Below are 20,933 nucleotides of genomic sequence, written 5' to 3' on the forward strand. Positions count from 1 at the left end.
GACACAGCAAACCCACAACGTTTTTCCCAGAAGTCATGTACTGGCTGCTGCCAATTTCAGATTGGGTTATCGCAGAAGCAGAATCTCATCCATCTTGTTCTCCACATGCTCTTTGTTTCACAGTCTTTCTCTCTATCCCACCACTGCCTGTGCAGTAAGTCTTTGTTTGCAGCCATTAGCAATCCAGCTGTGTTTGCGGCATCTCTGGAAAGCGCTTTCATGCAGTGGGATTGTTCAGGACAAGACAGCCAGGATAACTCACTGTGTGAAGGATTTGATTTGCGGATGTGGAAGGATAAGCCTTTCGTATCCTCCCCGTTTCATCCTTCCCCCACCAGCATCGTGCACGTATGCATGCACACGCTGGCTAATAATCTAATTTAATCCTCACAGCACAGGATTTTGTTCCTTATCCCTCCAATTGACCTGTGGGAGGGAATGAGGAGTCTTCAGCCACCAAACAAGGCTCTTTCCAAGCTGCGAGAGGAGGAGCCCATTTTAAATTTCTATCTGCTTGCCTGCACCTGTAAGCAGATTGAAATTAGAGTGAAAGGATGAAATACTGGATCTTTAGAGAAATATCGATTCTGACGCACTTTAAAAATCAGTCTGCAATGTGGAGGATGGGACATCAGGTTTTAAATCTTTTAATTCTTGTGAGTTCTCAGTTTGTACAGCTGTGGGGGACAAAGCAGCAGTGTGAAGGAGGGAGCTGCTATTTGAGAGGAAAGAAGGGATTAGATTTGGGTTTTATTTGTGTAAATTGCTGTTAACCCATGACACTAGCAGATATGTGACAGTGTCAGATGCAGAGGCAGGGGAAGAATAATTTCAAGCTTTCCTTGTCAATTATTTTTTGTACTAATCCCTTGGAGGGAAAGGAGTCATCAGGATGGCAATGATTTCTACAGGTTTTTTGTGCTAGACATTCAAAGCAGACATTAAAATTTTTACTACTTCCTATTGAAACAAATGGCAAATTTAGCCATTGAAAGAGACTTGGTTTTAGGGTGGAATTGGAGCCTCAGAGCAATCCTGCTGTAATTATGGGGCTGGCTGAAGTCACCACCATGTGATGAAACTTTTGCCTTAGAGCCTGCTTCAATATTAGAGTTCATCACTTCAGTGATGTTTAATCACATTAGAGAGGAGCCAGTGCTATTATTGCTTTGAGTCACTGAAAGTAGCTCCACCAACACGTATTTGGGGAGAATCGAGATGTCGTTTAGCGATGACATTGTGTGTGCCCTGGGATGATATTGCTCATTATATGAACTATTTCACTTTTTTCTTTACTACATGCAGGTACTAGGAATTATTTCTGCTCCTTTCTTAAGTCACAGAGGAGGTCATTTGAATAAATTAATGAAGGTTAAAATTGCTTGTATTTATTAATTCTGCATGCAACTTTGACATGGTTAAAGTGTTAAGGAAAATCTCCATTATGATGGAATGATATTCTAGTAATTGCCTGTAATTATAAGGGCATCTTGTTACAAATATATTTAGGTATATCATTATAAGCTGACACTTCCATACTTTAGGACAAGTAATGTATTTTAGAAAGAAAGACTGAATAAAAGGCATACTCTCATTAGGCTAACTATCCCAGGAGCTGTTGGATTCATGCCCAGCACTGACACTGTAAAAGCCGTTCAGTTTATTTATGATATTTGTGGTTGTTCAAATCACAACTGCAGGTGAGTCAGATAATCAGGCTAGAATAAATTAAACTGTATTTGTGTTATATCCCAATGAGTCAGTTTGCTGTTATTTTGTAGTAGAAATAATTGATTTCCTTACCTTATCACTGTAGGAGCAGAAAGCTCATAGCTTACAAATAAAGATAGTCAAAGGCACCTTCAAATATATTGGCCTTAATATACATCGCTGATGGAGGAACTTGTAATAAACCAAGCCCTGAGGGAACATGTTGCCTGGGAGGTGTGTTTTTATCCTATTTCCAGGTAGAACATACTATCAAATTCAGTAGTTACCCTTTTTTATCTTGCGAAGTTAAATTTCCAGCTGGAAGAAATGGCTGGGAAAAGGAGCTCTAAGACAGGGAGATCACATCTAAGTTTTGTATCTTAAAGGGCTCCAGGTCAAATTCATCCAATGCATATCTAATTTCAATGGATGCAAACCACAACGGATCTTAGCTGCTGTATTTTGGGGACACAGGGTTATGTTTTAGCACATTAAAAGCAAGGGCACTTTTTCAACATGAGGAAAAATGCATTGTTGGCCTGACTCAGACATTCTCTTTATTTTAATGCATTCTGACAGACTTCAGCTACCGTGTAATGACATGAAATTAGGAAAACTTAAACTTAATGGAACTCAGTGACCAAGGGGGATACACGAGAGAGCCTTAAGCCTCGTTTCTATGGGCTGCTTGTTTGCAATGCAGTCACACTTCACTTATTATGTGAAAAGATGTTTAGGGGGCTTTTTGAACCCCCTGGCAATTTACCTGGATCAAACACACAACCACAAGCCCTCTCTCATCATTAAGTTGGAGAGAAATCATGCTTTAGTAGTTAAGACAAGCAAACACGATGTCCCTTCTAATTCGCCAAATTGATTGAAAAGTTGTATTTCCACGTGGATTAGCCCCCTGAATTTGCATCAACCTCTCTCTCTCTTTTTTTTTTTGTGAGTTCTCGTTTCCATGCAGGGAAAAAATGTGCATGGACTAATCTACTCAGAGATGAAAACATATTAATCCAACTGCCTCCACGTTGCCAAGTGTTTGGAAAGAAGCAGGAAGGGCACTGGTCCCACAGATGATTCATGGCCTGGGATAAAAAGAGCTTGCATAAATTTTGAACAAAATTGTGTCCATCGCAGTGTAGGAATGTGGGCTGTGCATCCTTACTCTCTGTAATGCTGGTGTAATTGCATGCTTCAGTGTGGAAGAGCACTGGAGTGGCTTTTCATAACTAGTGGTTGCAGCTTCTAGAAGGTACCCATGGGGGTGGTTACATGGATCCATGGAGCAGCCTCTGCTGATAATCTTGGAGGAATTGCAGGATGCCGGCCTTAGGATTCAAAGCACTGTCTTGCGGGATTACAAGGATGAATTCAAGGGACTAATTGTGGATCCTGTCACACCAGGAAGCCAAGTGTCCTTCACTATGTTCTTCACTGGAGGTGGAAAGACCTCAACATCTGCCATACAGGAAATTCTGTTCCCTTGGCAGTGTTTGCAGCAAGTATAAAACCTAAAGCATCTTCTTGCTTTAGGTTTCCAGCTGTTGCATTGGACATGGCACTGCCAGTTTGAGGAAATCACCTGCAGGTAGCATTTTGGCTCAAAGAACTGTTACACTGAAGCTGTGCTAGCCCTCAGCTAGGAATTTCATTTGGGTTTTGCAAAGACTCATGTCTCCTCCTTAGAAGAAAGAAGATTTCAAATAAGTTTTCTCCCTGTGCTAGCAGGAGGGTAGAACTGTAATCAGACTGCATGGGAGAGCACTGAGGGTGGCATTTAGTATTTTCACACCTTGAAGAACTCTACTGGTGGATTCTCCTTTGGCTGATCAGAGATACACCTGAAGTACTCAGGGCTTGTAAGAAAGTCTACCCAGCACAGCTGTAAATAGCAGCTCCAAAACACACAGAGCACATTTGTAGAGTTAAAAGTACTTCCTATTTTGGTATAGAATTGTGTCTCTCCCTGTAGATCCTTGTGGCTAAAGCTAAACAGACACCCAGCGAGTGAAATTAAATCAAAAGTTTTCATTTGTGCACTATGAAATAAAATCTAAGAACCCAGAACCAAAAGCTATGACAATTCTGGACAAGTACTGGTTAACAAGAGGTAGAACCGAGACCCATTTCAGACACACTTTAAAGTTGATCTTCAAATGTAATTAATTATAATCAATTATCAGCATAGCATGACTGTGTTCATCCCACAACACTGTTTTTAACACAAATTCAAGCAGAAGCATGAGAGCAACACTCTTGTAAAGCCACATACATCTTTATTCTCCACCCAGGCCAGCAAGGATGGGAAAAGGAAATGCAATTAAAAATAACAATCAGCAAACACACACTATCTTTACTTAAAAAAATCCAGACTAGAGCAGCCAGAAACACACTCAACAATCAGAATAACTGGAATTCCCTGCAGTTGGACAGTGGCACATAAGCAGAAATGACTTGTGAGTTTCTGAAAGCAGGTAGAACAAGACAAAAACTTGTGCTTTTTTCTATTACAATAATTGATAATGATTATATATTTTGCAGCAGGCAAACTGCTACAAGAGGATAATGGGCAAGAGAGAAAGCTATCCAGAGTTGTTTGGGGGAAAGTTTGAATTAAACTTCTACAAATAGCACCAGAACTAACCCCAAGCTTAAAATAGCCCACACCAAAATCAGTGGCACACCTTGACTTTAGCAGGAGCCAAGGCAAGCTTGGTTAAGTATAAACAAGTAGAAAACACACTGTGGATTGTCCCAGTATATCCCCCAAAAGGTGACCTCCAAACCCAGAAGCACAGCTGCCATGGCAGAGGGAGGGTACTATGACTCCTCTGACACTCCTTGGTGTCTACATAGCAGTAAGAGTCATAGATCTGTTTTTTTCTCCACTCCAGCGGGCTATTTGCAATCCTGAAAGCAAATCCTGCAGCTCAGCAGACATTTCACATGGCTGTATTCTGTAAGGAGCTAGTATTTATCATTCAAGCCCTCTGTAAGCTAAAGGCTCTTTGTGCAACTGACCCCAGCCTTTCATGTAGCCTTGAACAGCTGCTGTTTGTCAGTGACAGCTGAATTGGGTTTTCTCCCTCCGCAGCAATGCACACTTGCCAGCCATCCTTTCCTCAAACTTGTTTGCTGCATGTGGGGGCCAAGATACACAATCCACTCCTTTCATACCAGCAATGTCCCTTCAGGCAAAGTGTGAGAACGCTTGCCAGTGGACCTTCCTTCTCCTTAATGCTTGTTAAGAATCACTTCTTCCCACCCTCCAGCCATGTGGGAGCCTGTGATTTCCATGTGGAACACTATTAAGCAGAGTGGATGCACTGGGTCACTACAGATTGCCAGCACTGGCATGACTTGTCCTCAGCTAATTCAGAGGCATATCAACCTGCCTGTTCGGGACAGACCTGTGAAAGGCATTTCACTGCTTGAACCAGTCCCAGGCAATTGTCAGCCTCTTTGAACCCCACTGAACTATCTGACATTGTCTCACAGGTTGGAATCTGGGTTTCTTTATTTATTTTTTTTTTGCTGGAAGTTGGTCACTGCCTTGAAAGACTTCACCAGTAAAAACTGAAAGCAGGAAGAAGCAAACACAGCCTGGCTGTACCTGCGCCAGGGAGCACCTCTGCTTTGTCAATAAAGTGTAGGGCCAAGCCTGCCCTTGATATTGGGTTTGTACACTATTCACACTGTTAATCCTCCTTAGCCAGTGCTAAGAGGCTGTTTTGACCCAGCCTCTCAGGGACCAAGGATGCAGCAGGAACTACTTATTTCTCAGTGTCAGGCCTAGAGGATCGGTTGGACTTGTTTATACATCACTGGTTCCCAGATGTTCTAACCAGGACAGACAGTCAGTGTAGTCTTGAGGTCATCCTTAAAATGCAACACAAAGCATTAGTTTCTGTGAAATCCAGCTTCTGAATGCTTCTTTTTACCATCCTAAAACTAGAGCAGCTCCCCATCTGGGAGGGAGACTGGGGAAGTGAAACATCTACACAGACATGAGTGACTGTGCAGCTGACAGATTGCACACCACAACTTACCTACCTACACACATGCAAATGGTGGGCTCCTCTGGGTTGGGGCTCAGACAGACTTTCTAGCAGCACCAGCTGAACTACAGCACTCAGAAAATAAATCATGTTTCACATGTGTAACTCAGTGCCCATCAGAATCCATTAAAACTCTCTTTTTCTCATGTCCTTCATAGGCCCAAACCCCAACAGTCAATGCAGTAAAAAAGAACTTTTCTGCTAGCTGTTTTTTTAAAGAGACAATTAAAATTTCTCCGGTTCCTAGTGGCCACATCAGCCTGGTCAGGGAGCCCACCATGACATGCAAAGTCCCAAACGAAGGGAAACTAATTAGGAAAATGAGACTTGAGGGGAGGAGGATGTATGATCCATTGCTCTTCCATATAATTAACCAGGAAGGGGGGGAGGGGAGAAGTGGACACATTTCCAGATCTGAGGCACTAATAGACATAGGCTCTGAAAGGCTCCCATTCTGAAAGGGGAGATCTGACAGCTCTCCCATAAGAGCAACTTGAAAACCAGAATTACTTATTTCATTGACACCTTCCCATCCCAGGTACCTTCAACTCCACCTCCCTAAATCCAGATGCTACCTGTCTGCACCTGCATTGCAGTGAGATGCAAACTGATCACCCTTCCTCAGAGCAGGTGTGTCTTCCCTATAATGCAACTGTTTGCACTGCACATTGTGTATGACTCCCATAGCTCAATCCTTCCTAGCAGTGCACCTACCAAGAGATCAAATGCAGGTGTGTCCCAAGCACCCATCTATGCACCTACAGCTACCTCAAGGTGCTTGGTGACAGGCTCATCATGTCCCCACGTGTTGCCTTACAAAGCAAGCCCTACTCTTTCTTTGTGTGATGGGGATGTTTCAGGTCAGCACAGAGCTCACAGGCCATTGCTGGCAGCTCTGCTTTCCTCTCCCAGTGAAAGGCTGGGCATAACTATTCCAGTGGTCTGTTTGTCAAATTCTGACTATTGTCTAAGCAGTCAGTCTACCTAAGTTAGCTGCACTTGTTGGAAGGACTGGAAAAGCACCCTTTCTAGGAAAACTGCAGGATCACCACACATTTTGCAATTTAGCCTTCACCTCTGAATGGATTCCTACCTCCTGAAGTTCATCCCCTGAACAGAGACTTCTTTTCTGGGTCAGTGGGTCACTGTTATGCCCTATTTCTGAAAAGCAAAGTCTAATGTGACAGAAGCAGACTTTGCATCATGTATCTCTGCCACTCCACAAACAGCCTGAGCCCTGCAGACCTGGATTTTCTTACCATTCCCAGAAGCAGTAACTAGCCACAAGAGATGACAAATCCTTGGACCTCCCCACCCAGAGCACATGAAGCTAGCATTCCCGCATTCTGTGATATTTAAAGAGCACTCCCAGCCCAATATTTTATTCATTAAGCTTGTGTTTAAATATATACATATATTTAAAAAAAAATCAGTGTGTTATTTTCCAGGTGAAAACCACTCGCATATGACCAAAATAGTCATCCAGGACAAAGGCTCAGACTGCTGAGGTTTCAACACCCTGCGCAGAGCTCTTGCCAGAGAGACTACCTGAGATATTGTCAGAATCTAGCAGCTCAACAATGCTGTATGGAGAACAATCTTCCAAGCCCAGTTTGCTGCAGAGCCAGCCACAGAAGCCCTTCTCCATATCCCTGACAGCACGCCACCAGTACCCAAAGGACCATGCTACCTGGGCCACAGCTGAATACAGGCCTAGGGAAAAAGAAACAACCATAATTATAATTGGGTAGAAGATAATCAAAAAGGGACAAAAGGTGATTTTGTGCCAGAAGGTCCTCTCTTCATTGTACACCAAGAAGATGTTGTACCATGTAATGGTTCCGTAGTAGAATGAAACCACGAAGGACACTACAAAAATGACAGGGAGGCAGATGATGGTCCAGAGGACAATGTGGGGTCCTCTGTCCAACCCAACATCACATTTCTTCTTCTTCTCGGGTACGTCCTCTTTAGGAGGTTCCTTTGACTTAGCCAGTTCCTGCAGCTCTTTGTCTGTCAGTGTGACATGGATGTCCACCATCTGACCCTTCTTCTTTCCCCTGGTGATTGTTCCAGTTAGGGTGACATATCGGCTGTCTAAAGGCATGTTCCAGACACCTACAACACAGATAAACTCATCTATATTAGATTTATTTTCTGTATGAAGTACTTTGTGTAAATCCCAACACCCCAAAGACAATTTGGATATGTGCATATGGAGTTATAATTAAAATAAAATAAAAAAAGATGGAAGGCAAGAAGCAATGCAGTATGAAAAAAACTATCATAGAAAGAAATGGAAGAAGAGCTAATGAGGGAGAAGACAGGAATTCCAGATGATCGAAATCATAAGGGAGAATACTCCAACATCTCCACTAGAGATAATATGTGAAGGGAAAATGCTGTAGCAGTATATGAGAATGAGATGAGACAGAGTAACTGAACTAAAAATCATATGCCTGTTTTCTCTGTTTCCCTCATGGATTTATTCCTGAACAGCATGGACACTTGGGATGAATTAGATAAATGTGACTGAGACTCTCATTCTGGAATAAGCACATCCACACATGGAGTTATACCTGAATAGCTAATATTTCACTTTACATTTGCACTGTATCTCAATTCGAATTAATTTTTGACGTTTGGAAAAAACTTACAAACTGTCATATAATTATATTTGCATTTTAAGAGATCCATAAGCAGGATAGTGATGGTATATGTGTTGAAGTTACAAATAGACTGCCTTAGTTTTCAAGTGACATTGGTATAGGATGGCCCCTGTAGTGATACTAGGCATAAACTCTTCCATGGGGATAAAATATGTTTCCTCCTGGTTTTAATTCTGACTAGCTTGACTAAGAAACTCTTAAATACAGGCTGAGGAGTTTGAAGTGGTCCACAAAAGGAAGGTAGCAGATAAGTCATGAGGATAGGGGTTGGGATCAAGGGGGAATCTGGTGCATCTGATGGACCAGGAACTTGCATTCACATTTAAGCCCCTCTCAGCCTGCACTGCTGACTCACAAAAGTATTAGCCATAGGCCTTGCCTTTCACAATTCTTCCCTTCTTCCCTGCAAGGGTGACCAGGACAGACATCAGAAGTGAAATGGGGCTCCAAAGTGCCCCATGATGACCTTGCCAAATAATTACTCTTCAAGAGGAAGCTGTGCTGAGAGTATGTAAACAAAAAGCAAATCCTAGATAATTAGTAAAAATCCCTATCAGAGGTAGAGCCACTAAATCCATCTGCTTCCATACTTTCACTTAAGAGGCAATTGTTCAGCCATGGACAGCAACTTGATCACAGAATCATTTGTTTAAAGCATGCACAGCATTTTTCTGGATCAACTCCAACCACCACACACATTGAAAACTAAGGGTGTGGCAACAACCAAACTCTGCAAAGAACTAGGGGAGATATCCCCAATCAGCCTGTAGTGCTTTTTTTTTCAGAGCATTTTCATGTATGAACTCAAACTCCCTTTGCCTGCAGTGTTGGAGAGGGTTTGTCCCCCTGTCACTTCCATTTGACCTTAAAGCAAGCTGTCACCAAAAAAAGTTTACGGGAAGTGGGTGTTCCCAGGAATACATACCATCTGCCATAGACTGACCCAGGAACTTAGAGCCTTCCTCAGAGCTCCTCTCCCCTCCTTCTTCATCCGCCTGTTCTTCTTCCACCTTATTGTCACTCTCTGATCGATACACTATTATTGACTCAGGACGGGACTCTTTTTTCTTCTTTTTCCTCCGGTCCATAGTGGCTTCCCCATCAAAGGTGACGGTGGTTGCCACAGCCCTTTTCATTGTGCCAGAGCGAGGGCTCTGGCCTCCAGACTTGCTGTCTTTCTGCACTGTTTCCTCCATCCCGCTGCTGCTCTCAAGCACTTCACTTGGCATCTTGTAGCACCTGTTTCCAATCTAACAGCACCAATTCCTGCACTTACAAGTCATTGATTAGACAATGGTTCCATGGATGCTTTGTTTTGGTAAAATGTCCCACTGCTGACATCCATGCACTCCATTCCCAGCCTAAAATGAGAGAGAAGTCTGAAAAGAGTCTTTTTCTTACCAAGCAGAAAAAAATTGGCAGTATTTTCCTTAAAAGGGTTACTTCCAACTGGTTTAAATGTCATCTGAAGATCTCTACTACTGTCCTGAACATCAATTCTACTGCATAGAATTTTTGTGGTATCTAATCTAATCTTGATTCTCAGCGTCCAATTTTAAATATAACAAACCAAAGCTACTGGAAAAGGAAACAGTATTAACATTTATAAGAAGGAAGTAAACAAGCACAGTTTGCTGGATGAATTTAACATTCCTCTGCAATGCTGGAAACAAACAGAAGACAACAGTTTTGGTCCAAATGAGAATAAAGGACTAAAAAAGAAGTTAAGCAATTTAAGGGACCAGATTAGAGACAACTGCAACAGGAACACTGCACTTGTCCAGCATTACAACAGCTATATTGGTTCCAGCCTTTCTCATTTTGAGCATCTTCTGATTTACTGACATTTGCAAGGATATTACAAAAATTAATCAAATTATGTCAAAATGAATGATGTTTCAAACCTTAACAATTTAGCAATATTTAGTGTTGCCAAACTTGGAAAAATACAGTACATATAGTGGATTTAAAGCAAAATTATTATTAAGATGACTTTGATAGGGAGGGAATTGGGAACCACAGCAGTCTCCTGATTGTGCAGGGAAAACAACACAAATCTTCACAAATCTTTGTACAAATATGAGGGCTCCATTTTTTGCTCCTCATTCAAGTAAAATTAACAGTAATACCAAGTGAAACTGTTATCTATGGGAAAGCTGCCTAAGTAAAAGCCACATAATTAAACATGCATCAAGGCAGACAAATCCTGCTCCATGAATATGGAAGATGCAGGATTAATGGTTCTCAGATTTCATAACATTTAGGAAACTGACTGTGTCAAGTATTCATGAAGTATTTAGGTACAAATCTGAATACATTGAATAATGCTTTAACAGCTCTGAAGAGCTCTGTTGAACATTCGTATTTAAAAGAATGCACGTGACCAATAATTAAGCTTCTACCTAGTAACTGAGTCATCTCTTTAACAGGAAACTAAGAAACACAGTTATCATAATTTGTAGTCCCCACAATGCTGGGGAAATTGTTTTACTTGAACAGATGCTATAAAAAAAGTCAAGCATTTTTATATTTGGCAATATAGTCCTGGTCTTCCCACAGATCTAAATTTTGCTGGTCTGTTTTGAAATTTTGTGCCAAACTTTAGATCAATCATTTATGTCTCATACACTCAAAACTTCTAATTTGTATCACTTTAACACCTAAGAATGTGACCAGTTGGCTCTATGGGGCTTTGAAGAACTCAACAATTCAGATTAATTTTTGACATTATAGAAAATAAATCTTCCCTAGTGATCAGAAGACACATAAAATGGAATTAAAAAAAACCCCCAAGATTCAGCATACCCCAGAAATCAGACTCCTTCTAGATCACTGGGCAGAGAATGTCTTTGTTAGCTCTGCAGGAGGGCTGGGAACAGACTGTTTAGATTGCCATCTCATGTGCCATGCAAAAATGTATGCCTGAATTAGCAGACATACTGGAAAACAGAAATTCACGTAAGCTTTTATTCGGGTTTTTTTAAAAATGCCTTTATCGGTAAATGGAATGAATTTATGCTATGGCATAAACTCACTCTTTGTAGTACATTCATCCAGGAGGTACAATACGATCTAACATTTTTCTCTGAAAATCATCAGTAAAACTTCATGTTTTGCATCTATGAAATCCTAAAATCACCTGACTGAGCCTAATGAGTCCCTGGAGCAACAGTGAGATTCTGTTCCCAGAAGTGATGAAAACAGACCTGGAAACACAGAGAAACCAAAAGCATCACCGCTGGAATAATCTACTAAAAGCCTGGAGTCGCAGAAGTTGATTGGGGATTGGATTCCCAAAGTTCCTGGCTGTAGTTCCAAGCTCAGTACCTACTAACTTGAGAAAGGGATGACTTGCAAGTAACATATAAAAAATAACACAAAGCTACAGGCAAATATTTGTGGTTGGGCTTCTTTTTTTCTTCAAGTTGATCCAGCTGTGGCCTTGCTTAAACTCCCAGCAGATGATAAAATGACGTCAGTCTTCAGTGTGGTGCCAAAGCCTAAAGGACTGTGTCAGCCTTGACTATGCAAGGAGGAGCAAGGTTATGTTACTTTTGACTGTGTCACAGAAATCTCTGGCACTGGAAATCTGTGTCCTGTTCTTGTGCTCACCAGTCAGGCAGAATGATGATTAATGATCAGAAGATGCCTATGATCCCCAAGTTATTTTGCTATGCCTGACATTCCCACCCCCACTATAGCAGCTACCCCCACCGTGAATTACAACCAGGACTATCAAAGGGTGGCAGCTCAGTTTCTTGTCTTGCTGATAAAAGGAGAGGGAATGGGCAATGGGAGACAAGCCCCTAAGAAGCACTGTTCCTGTGGCTGAGTCAGAGCCCTTGGGATAAGGAAGCGAAGGAGCCCAGATTATTCTGTTTAAGGCACAAGAAGGTAAAATCTAATGTCAATCTGTCTACATCAAAAATAAAAACATAAAGGAGATCCCTCTGATCCAGCAGGCGAGGATGCAGCAAGATAAAAAGCTGCAAGATACAAATACAGGGCAGACATTAGGTAGGTGTTTTAACAAAGTGGGTAGGTGTCACTTGATATACATCACTCAGTGGTTGATATACCATCAGTGGGAACTTCTGAATCTGGAGTGGCTATCTTGGCAGCAGTTTGGTCACCTGTACTTGACCAAAAGAGGTGTTAGTGTGGTGAAGTCCTCTGGTTTGTATTAGGGAGCAGTCAGATGGTAGATCACAAAGATCCTTCTTGATCTTATGCCTGTTTTCACATCATGTTTATTTTTTTCTCATCTGTTTCCCAATGAAGCAGCTGGAATATCCTCTGCCAGCTGGTCCAGACCTTCTGAACACAGCACTTTGAAATACCACCAGCAGCCCCACATCCTGCAGCAGTGCTGGGAGTCAAACAGACTCGAGCTCCAGCCCCATGTTTCCTTGGAATATTTTCTCTGTAGCTGCAGACAAGAAAAGGGCTCTTGCAGAAATCACAGTAGTGTACTTAAAAGCCTAATTTCTCTCTCTTTCTTTTCTTTATAACCTCTAAGAACAAGGTCAGCCCTCAGCACTACACAGCTGTCCACAGCACCAGTTCTTTCAACCACACACCAAAATCTGCACCACTTGCTGTGGAGCTGCAGCATGACAATTGCTGAGCATCTCGTATTAGTGATGTGTCCCATGTGGGAGCACAGGGACAGACAGGAATCTAATAACTGTCCATGGGAGGGAAGGGAAAGAAATGGTCACATTTCAGAGATAGCAGGGAGCAGTTTATTAGCCAAACAATTTATTATTAATCTCCATACAAAAACAGATGGAGAACCCTGGGGAGGCAGCTCTGCAAAAACACTCTGTAGAGGAATTTTTAGAAGCAGAATCTTCTGTTACTATGCAGGAAAGCTACTGCTACTTATGCTTCCCATGACAGTAATAGTCTTTGACACACAAAACAGGAGCCTAAAAGCTTGGCCTTGCACCATTTAGGTCAAAGGAAGCTTCTTCCATTGGTTTTCAGGGCTTGATCCTGCTGCTAACAGAAATTATCCAGTTTGAATGCAGAAAGGAAGGAAGAGCCTTCCTGCAAGCTACTAAAATCCTTGATCTTAAATCCCTGCTACAGCACAAGTAACCTTTTTATGACTGCTCAAAGCAGACAGGAGAGGAAAAAATGTAGACGGTAAGCAGCAGGGAACATCAATTTTTATTTTTATAATCACATAAAATGTACAACACATAAGAAGAACTGGCACTGTATCTTCACTCACATCATGCAGGGGTTGTCTGCAGAAACAAAAAACAACCTGGGCTTTAGAACTACTGTGAGTTACGCAGGATGGGAAAAAGATAAAGGGAAATTTACCCCCGAGACACACCTCGAGAGAGAGAGCTTCCCAGCCCTGGATCTTCCTTTGCTTGCTGCTTTTACTCCATAACTGCTGCACCCCCAATCCTATCTCCATCCAAGCCTGCCCCTGATTTTCTGCATGTGTGTGTATGTTTTTGAGTATGCATGTTACCCAAAAAGATCTTTTCCAATCCCTAGTAATTTTTAAAGGGGGTTATCTGCTGGCAGATTGTACACATGAAAAATAGATGGTATTAGATGCATCCAGCTGTTCAGTACAGATCTGTCTGTCACCAGTCAATTGTGTTACGACAAAGCGCATTGGTCTAATGCAGAAATGCAGCCCCAGACCCAATAGAAACATGTGTGCAAGACCTGTGTAAGAAAAAACATTTAATTCAGAACTTATGTAGGGAAAGAGCCAAATGGTTGGGTTCCCTCGACAGCTTTGGATCTGTTTTAAATACATAAGTGACTCCATATTGTCTTTCACATATTCATCTTCACCTGCTGAAACAGAGGATGCCTGTCTTCTCTTTATTTCACAGTGAAATAGCTCAACCTAGATTGCACAGTTACTTGAATCTAGCAAATACTCAAGGCTGGGATGAATGACATACTAGAAGGTAAGGCAAGAACAGCCCCTCCCTATCAGTACTAGGGTCTGTGCAGCTTGTGGCGAGCTTGACAGGGGGATTTATCTCACAGAAAATAATATTATTTTTAGCCAGATGGATTCCCTCATCAGGTTCACTGTGCAGCTCCTTCTAGAGGAAAGAATGTCTAAGCAAGGGAGGAAAAACTACCTCTCCTGGCAGTGGCCTGTTTTGAGGCTGCATTGTCTGTATAGCAGCAAGAGGCACAAAGAGAAACATCCATCTCTGCCACCCCAGCAAGGTAAAAGAAAGCCAACGGCAAAGTTCATAGATCACACTTATCTTTCCCTCCCTGCTTAATCTATAGAGTTCAAAGCACTTTCATGTCTTGGAGAGAGAGACAAGAAAAATGACCATGGTCTGGGCGTGCATCCGAGCAGGAGTAGACTTCAAGCTGGACAGCCAAAAGCAAAGAATGGCACCGAGCACCTGAGCAGAGGGGATAACACAGTAAGATGACTCATGTCACCAAAAACTTTATGGGTGTTTGCTAATGGAGCCCCCCTCTGCTTCATGCCTTCCCCTCAGGAGCAGAGGGTGCTAAAAGCTCAATCTAAAAGCAAAGGGAACTGTGGGGAAGCAACACAAGACTGCTTCTGCAGACAAGCACCAACAGACCCAAGTTTGCCCAGTCCTTCCAATTTATCACTGGCACGTGGCTCCTGCCTGTAGACAGGTGGCATTAGTGCCAGCCGGCACCACACTGCTGAGCAGCTACTGGACCTATCCTGCTGGCACTGTGAGCCAGATCTGCATTGGCCAACTCAGCTGGTCGACCATCCCTGAGGCTGCAGCAAGACTAGACCTGCTTAGGTGTGGATTAAGGGCTTGCTGGCTCCTGGAGCCATGCTGGGTTGCTCAGGCCCCCTGCTCTCCCTTCCATCCTTCCATAAGACAACCAAATGCTTGCTGACAATATTCTACAGATACAGCCAAAATACAAAAAAAAAAAAAAGTAGTGGAGAGAGGCATTCCAAAGTATCACTATATTGTTTCTGAATGACATTTTCAAAGGATTTTTTTAGAAGTCAAGGACATTTTACAGAGTATATGTTATATGAATCAGTTCTTTTTATTTTACTTTGCTGTTCCATAACTTTTCCAAATGTCACAGAATAATAATTGCTGTGTAGATCACTTATAACTGAAGACTGGAAGATACCATAAAAGAATAGCTGAGCATTTTTATTTTATATTACATGAAATGCCTAATCGATTTCTTACATACCAACTTCTTTTAAATCCTCAAACTGTACTGGTCTACCTCCTCTTAGAGCAAAAGCCTGAAGTGCTGTCTTGCCTTTGTCTTCCCACTTTTTTGTCCAGACTGCTAGAAGAAAGAAAAATTGAGACAAAGGACACAAAGCTTTCCAGTGCCTCCACATGGATTATATCTGTTTCTTTATTATACAGTGCTAAAAACGTCAAGGAATGACATGTACACATTAGCCTCTAAAGAGAACTAAGGCTTTCAAAGCAGCATGACTTGGAAATGGAAGTTGGTTTGAAATCTTCAAAGCAGACCAAGCATTTAGATATGAATCTTGAATAAACTCAACAGAAGTCCTTAAATCTTGTAGGGAAAAACATCTCAACCATAAAGTGGAGACACGCTTTCTCTTCCCCTGCTCTACCCCTCAGTTCTGCATTTGCCAAAACAGGCCATCTTGCACCTCGAAACATCAGGTGCTGATTGTAATGCCTACCCAATCAACTAAATCACTGTTGGATTACACCATACCACAGGAACAGCTGAACAAAGTCAATCTCACCAATTTTAGTCCAATATCCTGCCTCCACAGCAGTGCCTTTAAGCTGGGATCATGTGTAGCATCTATTTTTATTGGTATAATACCCAATTTGTCCTCATTTGGGATTGGAAGATGTACTAGGAACTTACTGCATACAACAAACTGGAAGTGTGTCTCCTCCCCTCTAGGCATCCAAGCAGATGCCTAGAAAACAGTAACAACAGAGCAAGCATGTAGTACATGAAAATGGAGTTTTGAGCTCCTCACCTCCCTTACCAGAGTGCAGAGGAAATACCTTCTACACAGCGTATACACACACGTCCGTTCAAGTAAAAAACACCAGCAGTTGCTGTGCTTGAAGCCTCCAAAGCCATGAAGAACCAGTGGTGGGTGTGACGCACTTGTGCTGACGCAGGACATCTGCTACAGACTCGGCTGGCAGGTGACCTCCATCTCAGACCTCCATCACACACTGCTCTCAAGAGGATGTTTTAATGCATGCTGGACTATTGTCTGACCTTTACAATAATTAAAAACAAGGACCCTTGTTGCCACCTCAGGCTTTTTGACTTCCTAACTACTCAGAAGATCCCTGACCACCTCAGTCGCCTTTCATGCCCTGCTCTGTCCTGGCAAGATCAAGCACCCCAGTGCTTTACTCAGACAAAATGAGACCACACATTGAAATACTTGCAATTAGAGAGGAAGCAGTTGCAGTCATACAGCCTAATGGAGAACACGGTCAATTGTAAATCCAGTCTGGAAAGGATTATCTGAAAAATACTGAGACCAAGATACATCCTGTGGTTCTTATTTAAGCAAGGTATTGGGGGGCTTCAAATCAGAACTTTCTCAGAGTAACACCTGGCTGCAGCCCAGGAGTTGCTGGAGAGCACAACTACACAGAGAGAGAATTGGAAGATTCCCCTGGGAGTGATCAGGATTGTTTAATGCATTGCACAGTAAATATAATCTAAGGTATTTAGACAGTATCTCCAGCAGCAGGAATTACTTGGCTCAGGGGACTTGTGACTGGATACAAGTGCAGATAGAGATCCACGATGCCAGGATATTAAAAATGCAGCACTTTGAATTGCAGACAAGTGAATCATTTAGTATCATTAGTATGGTATTAGCAGGGTGTGTGATTATTTATAAAATCTGTCAACATACCTGTTTCAAACTGTTTGATGCTGATATTCTACATCTTGTAACACTATGAACTCTGCTTCAAGTGCGATGTCTTTCTTGGTATCTCCTGCATTTTTTTTTAATCACTGGAATGAAATTCCTAGGGATAATGATGAAAGGCTGTAAAATCCTGATTATCTCCTAATTAGACTGAAATCCCCCAAGATATGGCTGAGAGTAAAGTACCTTTCCAGAGAGGAAGTCCCTAAAGAGATTAATTGACCAGAGAGCCTGAACATCAGCTGGGGCTGACCAGGAGGCTGTTCTGACATGGAAACCAGAGGCCACTAAACAGAAAGGCTCTCACTTGCTGGAGAGAAATGATGAAAGGAAACACAGCCTCAGGAGAGAATGTACAGGAGGTGAAAGTATCAGGGATCTCCAAAGAGGCCTGTTGCATAATCCCACTGAAAGGTCCAGAGAGGTAAAGACACTGAAACTCACACTGGTTTTCATTTGGTCTTGGCTCAATCCAGGCATTTCTTGTAATAGGTATGGGGAAGGAAGAAATTATTGTTGTTATACTTTGTGTAGTTCGGAATCCCAGGAGAAGATACGAACCTGGAGCACACATAAGAGTGGGGTCTGCAAAAGCAGAGGCTGCTGCAGTGCAACCATGTTTTTTTTGCAAAAACCCTCTGTCAGAAATGGTCTCTGACATTAAAATTTTGTTTCTGGCACTAAGATGCTTTTCATTAAATCTCTTCTCCTCTCACCTCCTTGTCAGATTGCTGACTCCAGGGATACCTCTCCTGGGGTTTGGATCCTGTGGAGGTTTCTCTCCTGTTTGGAGCCATCTGTTTTCTCACATCAGGTTGGTATTTAACAACTGTGAGACCTTCCCCCTTGCCAAAAAGGATTACAAGCTATAGGAGGGCACGGACACCCTGAAGGATAGCATGATACAAGGAATTATTAAGGCAGTACATATCAGTGCCAGGATTTTTAAAGCATGGCAGAGTTCTGGACTGGCAGATGTCATCAGCTGAATAGCTGAGCCATAGGCTGGCAAAGCACATCAGCTTTGGACAAAAGTAGCCTTTTCTGAAAATGCAGAGTTTCCTATTCATCTCAACAATTGAACTAGTTCATTCAAAGCCAAGATACAATCTGGGAGCTGCAAAAACAGGAAATCTAGTTTTTCCTCTTCAATATATAAATAAAAAAGTAAATGTTCAAGAATGATATCCCACAACTCCAAAGGAGATGACAACTGGAAAAAACTGCAGATTAATTCTTTCTCCTAAATGTGTCATTTTGATTTTTGAATGTTTAAAGTGATAGATATACCAAGGCAAAAAAATTCAGACAGTTAACTTCAAAAAATGAAAATTATGACTCCGAGGCTTTAAATGCAGATTTATTTTCTTCCAAATTCAAGCTGACATATACTGAAAAAATAAATAAAAAATAAGCTGTCTAATCAGACACTATTTTCTAACACATAAAAATTCAGAATCTGAACATTAAGTTTATAGAGTAACATAAGTATGTAAGAGCCTTCTGCTTACTAATTTACCACTATGACTGCATGTAGTAACAGACCAACATGTTTTAGTGCTACCAATAAAATTAACATTCCTTTGTGATTAAGAAAGAACAAGTATATGAGAAGATTAAAATTGATTTTAGTTAATAAGATTTTCTCCCTTTAATCTTAAATAATTTTGAATTTCAAGCCCTGGAGTAAAATCGAGTCACACAAAGGTACAGTTTGAATCCTTGGTTCAAAGGCAACCCACAAAACAGTGAACAGAACCCACTGCCTTGCTGAAAATGTCCGTGAGCACTGGTTACCTCAGCTCTATTCTTTGTGGATAGATTTTGTACCAGAAGGGGCTACCCTCCATTGATGGCCAAGGAATGGATGTCTCCTTTTCTCTCCTTCTTCCTCTCCGGTCTGTATACCTCTCCCCTTTTACCTCCCACCTATCACTAAGAGAATCTTAACAGAATCTTAAGTGTTCAGCCCTTTATTTATTGTATTTCTGCGTCTATTGAGAAATTCCAGAAACCAAGCAATATATCCTGATAGGGAAAAAAAATCATTTAATAGTGCTTTCTGGGAAGAATAGTGAAATCAAGGAGGTCACATGAGCACAGAGGCTCTCTAGATTTCCTTTGGAGCCCTGCAGCTCAGTCGGGATGGCAGGCAGGTTGGAATATGAAGATCTAATTCACTAACACAGATGAGTGCTTCTCCCTGGGATTAATTAATGATCACTCTGATACAGCCTGCCTGAGATATGTAGGGCAGCCAGAGACAGTTAATAGGGATCTGTGAAGTCTCAGATTGTGGAAGATAATTAAAGGAGGGTAATTTTTTTTTTTTTGCAGTGTCACTCACAGTGCTTCACGTTTTGCCTCCAGAAAGTGGAGTGCTTTAAAACATTAAAGGATTCTACAAACATTAACTCACCCAAAAAAGGCAATTTTGTCTAACAGTTGTCTCACTGGCCTAAGCCACCATGCAGAAATCCACTTCTGTCTTGCCACCCTTCGCTGAATGAGCCTGGACATACTGTTAACTTCTCTATGCCTTCTCTTCCCTACACTTTAAAGGAGGATATACAGCATCTGTCAAAAAACACTGAACTTCAGGATAAAGATGTTATCCTAAAATTGTCTCAGAATTAAAGTATTAAACCTCAGAATATGTTTTGGGAGAGTAAATAAATTTGTTTAACAAATGAGAAAACCACAACAGACTCGGTGATTCTCCCACTTTACCTATATGTGTCTTTTTTAAAAAAAAAATTCTCACTGTCTTCTCATATTAGCCAGCTCTCCTAAGGCAAAAATAACGAGACAAAATTGAGACATACTTTCAAACATCTCTTCTATTGAAAAGGACAAGAGGAGATGCCTGGAAAGACACTGAACATGCACACACACGCTGCTGGGCACATCAGCGCTGGTTAAAATCACCTGCAATGGACAAAGATGCTCTGTCACTTCACTGTAGGATAGAAAGGAAAATAATGTTGGCTGTTCCCTGTGTCAACTGAGCAATTAATATTGTGCTTAGTTAGGGCGATTTCTGGCAGAGGGGCACACAAAGGCATCTTAGCCCAAAATGACTATACGGGGGACATGGTAAACGCTACACCCTCCTTCAGGGCGCGGAGAGAGCACTCCCCGCCCGCGGGGGTGCTGCACACCAGCACCTTTGCCTGAGCCCTGTGACACTCCATGGGCATCCCCCCGGCCGGGTCTCCGCTCCCGCTGATCCTGAGGGTGCCTGCCCGCGTCCATGGGGAAGGTGACCCGGAGCGGTGCAGAAAAACACGGCAACCCGACCGCGGGTGGGGGCAAGTGGGCGCTCGCTGCAGCGGAGACCCCGGGGCGCCAGCGGCGGCACCGACCCCTCCCCAGCGCTGAGCGGTGTCTCCCCCGCGGGGTCAGGGTCGGACCTGGGCGTTCCCGACCCCGCACAGCCGCCCGCCCTTACCTGCCGCCCGCGGAGCTGCGCCGCAGGACTCCGGGCACCGCCGGCAGCGCTGGTGCCGCCGCTCCGCCGCCGCCGCCGTCCCCGGCGCTGAGCCCCGGGCGGGCGGGGCCGCGCGTCACTCG

General features: G+C 42.5%; 1 protein-coding gene across 5 annotated transcripts; it reads right to left on the reverse strand.

The window, feature by feature from the left end:
• Positions 1–3,975: 3,975 nt before the first annotated feature.
• On the reverse strand, positions 3,976–20,908 carry TMEM169 (transmembrane protein 169). Of its 5 annotated transcripts, none has more exons than XM_017825412.1 (4): positions 20,812–20,908; positions 20,186–20,288; positions 9,369–9,804; positions 3,976–7,892 (listed from the first exon to the last, which is right to left on the reverse strand). In XM_017825412.1, the coding sequence occupies exons 3-4, from the start codon at positions 9,670–9,672 to the stop codon at positions 7,270–7,272; spliced, it is 927 nt and encodes a 308-aa protein (XP_017680901.1). In that variant the 5' UTR covers positions 9,673–9,804; positions 20,186–20,288; positions 20,812–20,908; the 3' UTR covers positions 3,976–7,269. The 5 variants fall into 5 exon arrangements, with proteins under 5 accessions (XP_017680901.1, XP_017680900.1, XP_017680902.1 ...); XM_017825411.1 differs by having other exon boundaries at positions 19,780–20,288; XM_017825415.1 differs by lacking the exons at positions 20,186–20,288; positions 20,812–20,908 and adding an exon at positions 17,343–17,460 and having other exon boundaries at positions 7,323–7,487; positions 7,604–7,892.
• Between the last annotated feature and the right edge of the window lie 25 nt (positions 20,909–20,933).

The sequence above is a fragment of the Lepidothrix coronata genome, unplaced genomic scaffold (assembly GCF_001604755.1).
Source record: "Lepidothrix coronata isolate B3197 unplaced genomic scaffold, Lepidothrix_coronata-1.0 Scaffold118, whole genome shotgun sequence".
Lineage (NCBI taxonomy): Eukaryota > Metazoa > Chordata > Aves > Passeriformes > Pipridae > Lepidothrix > Lepidothrix coronata.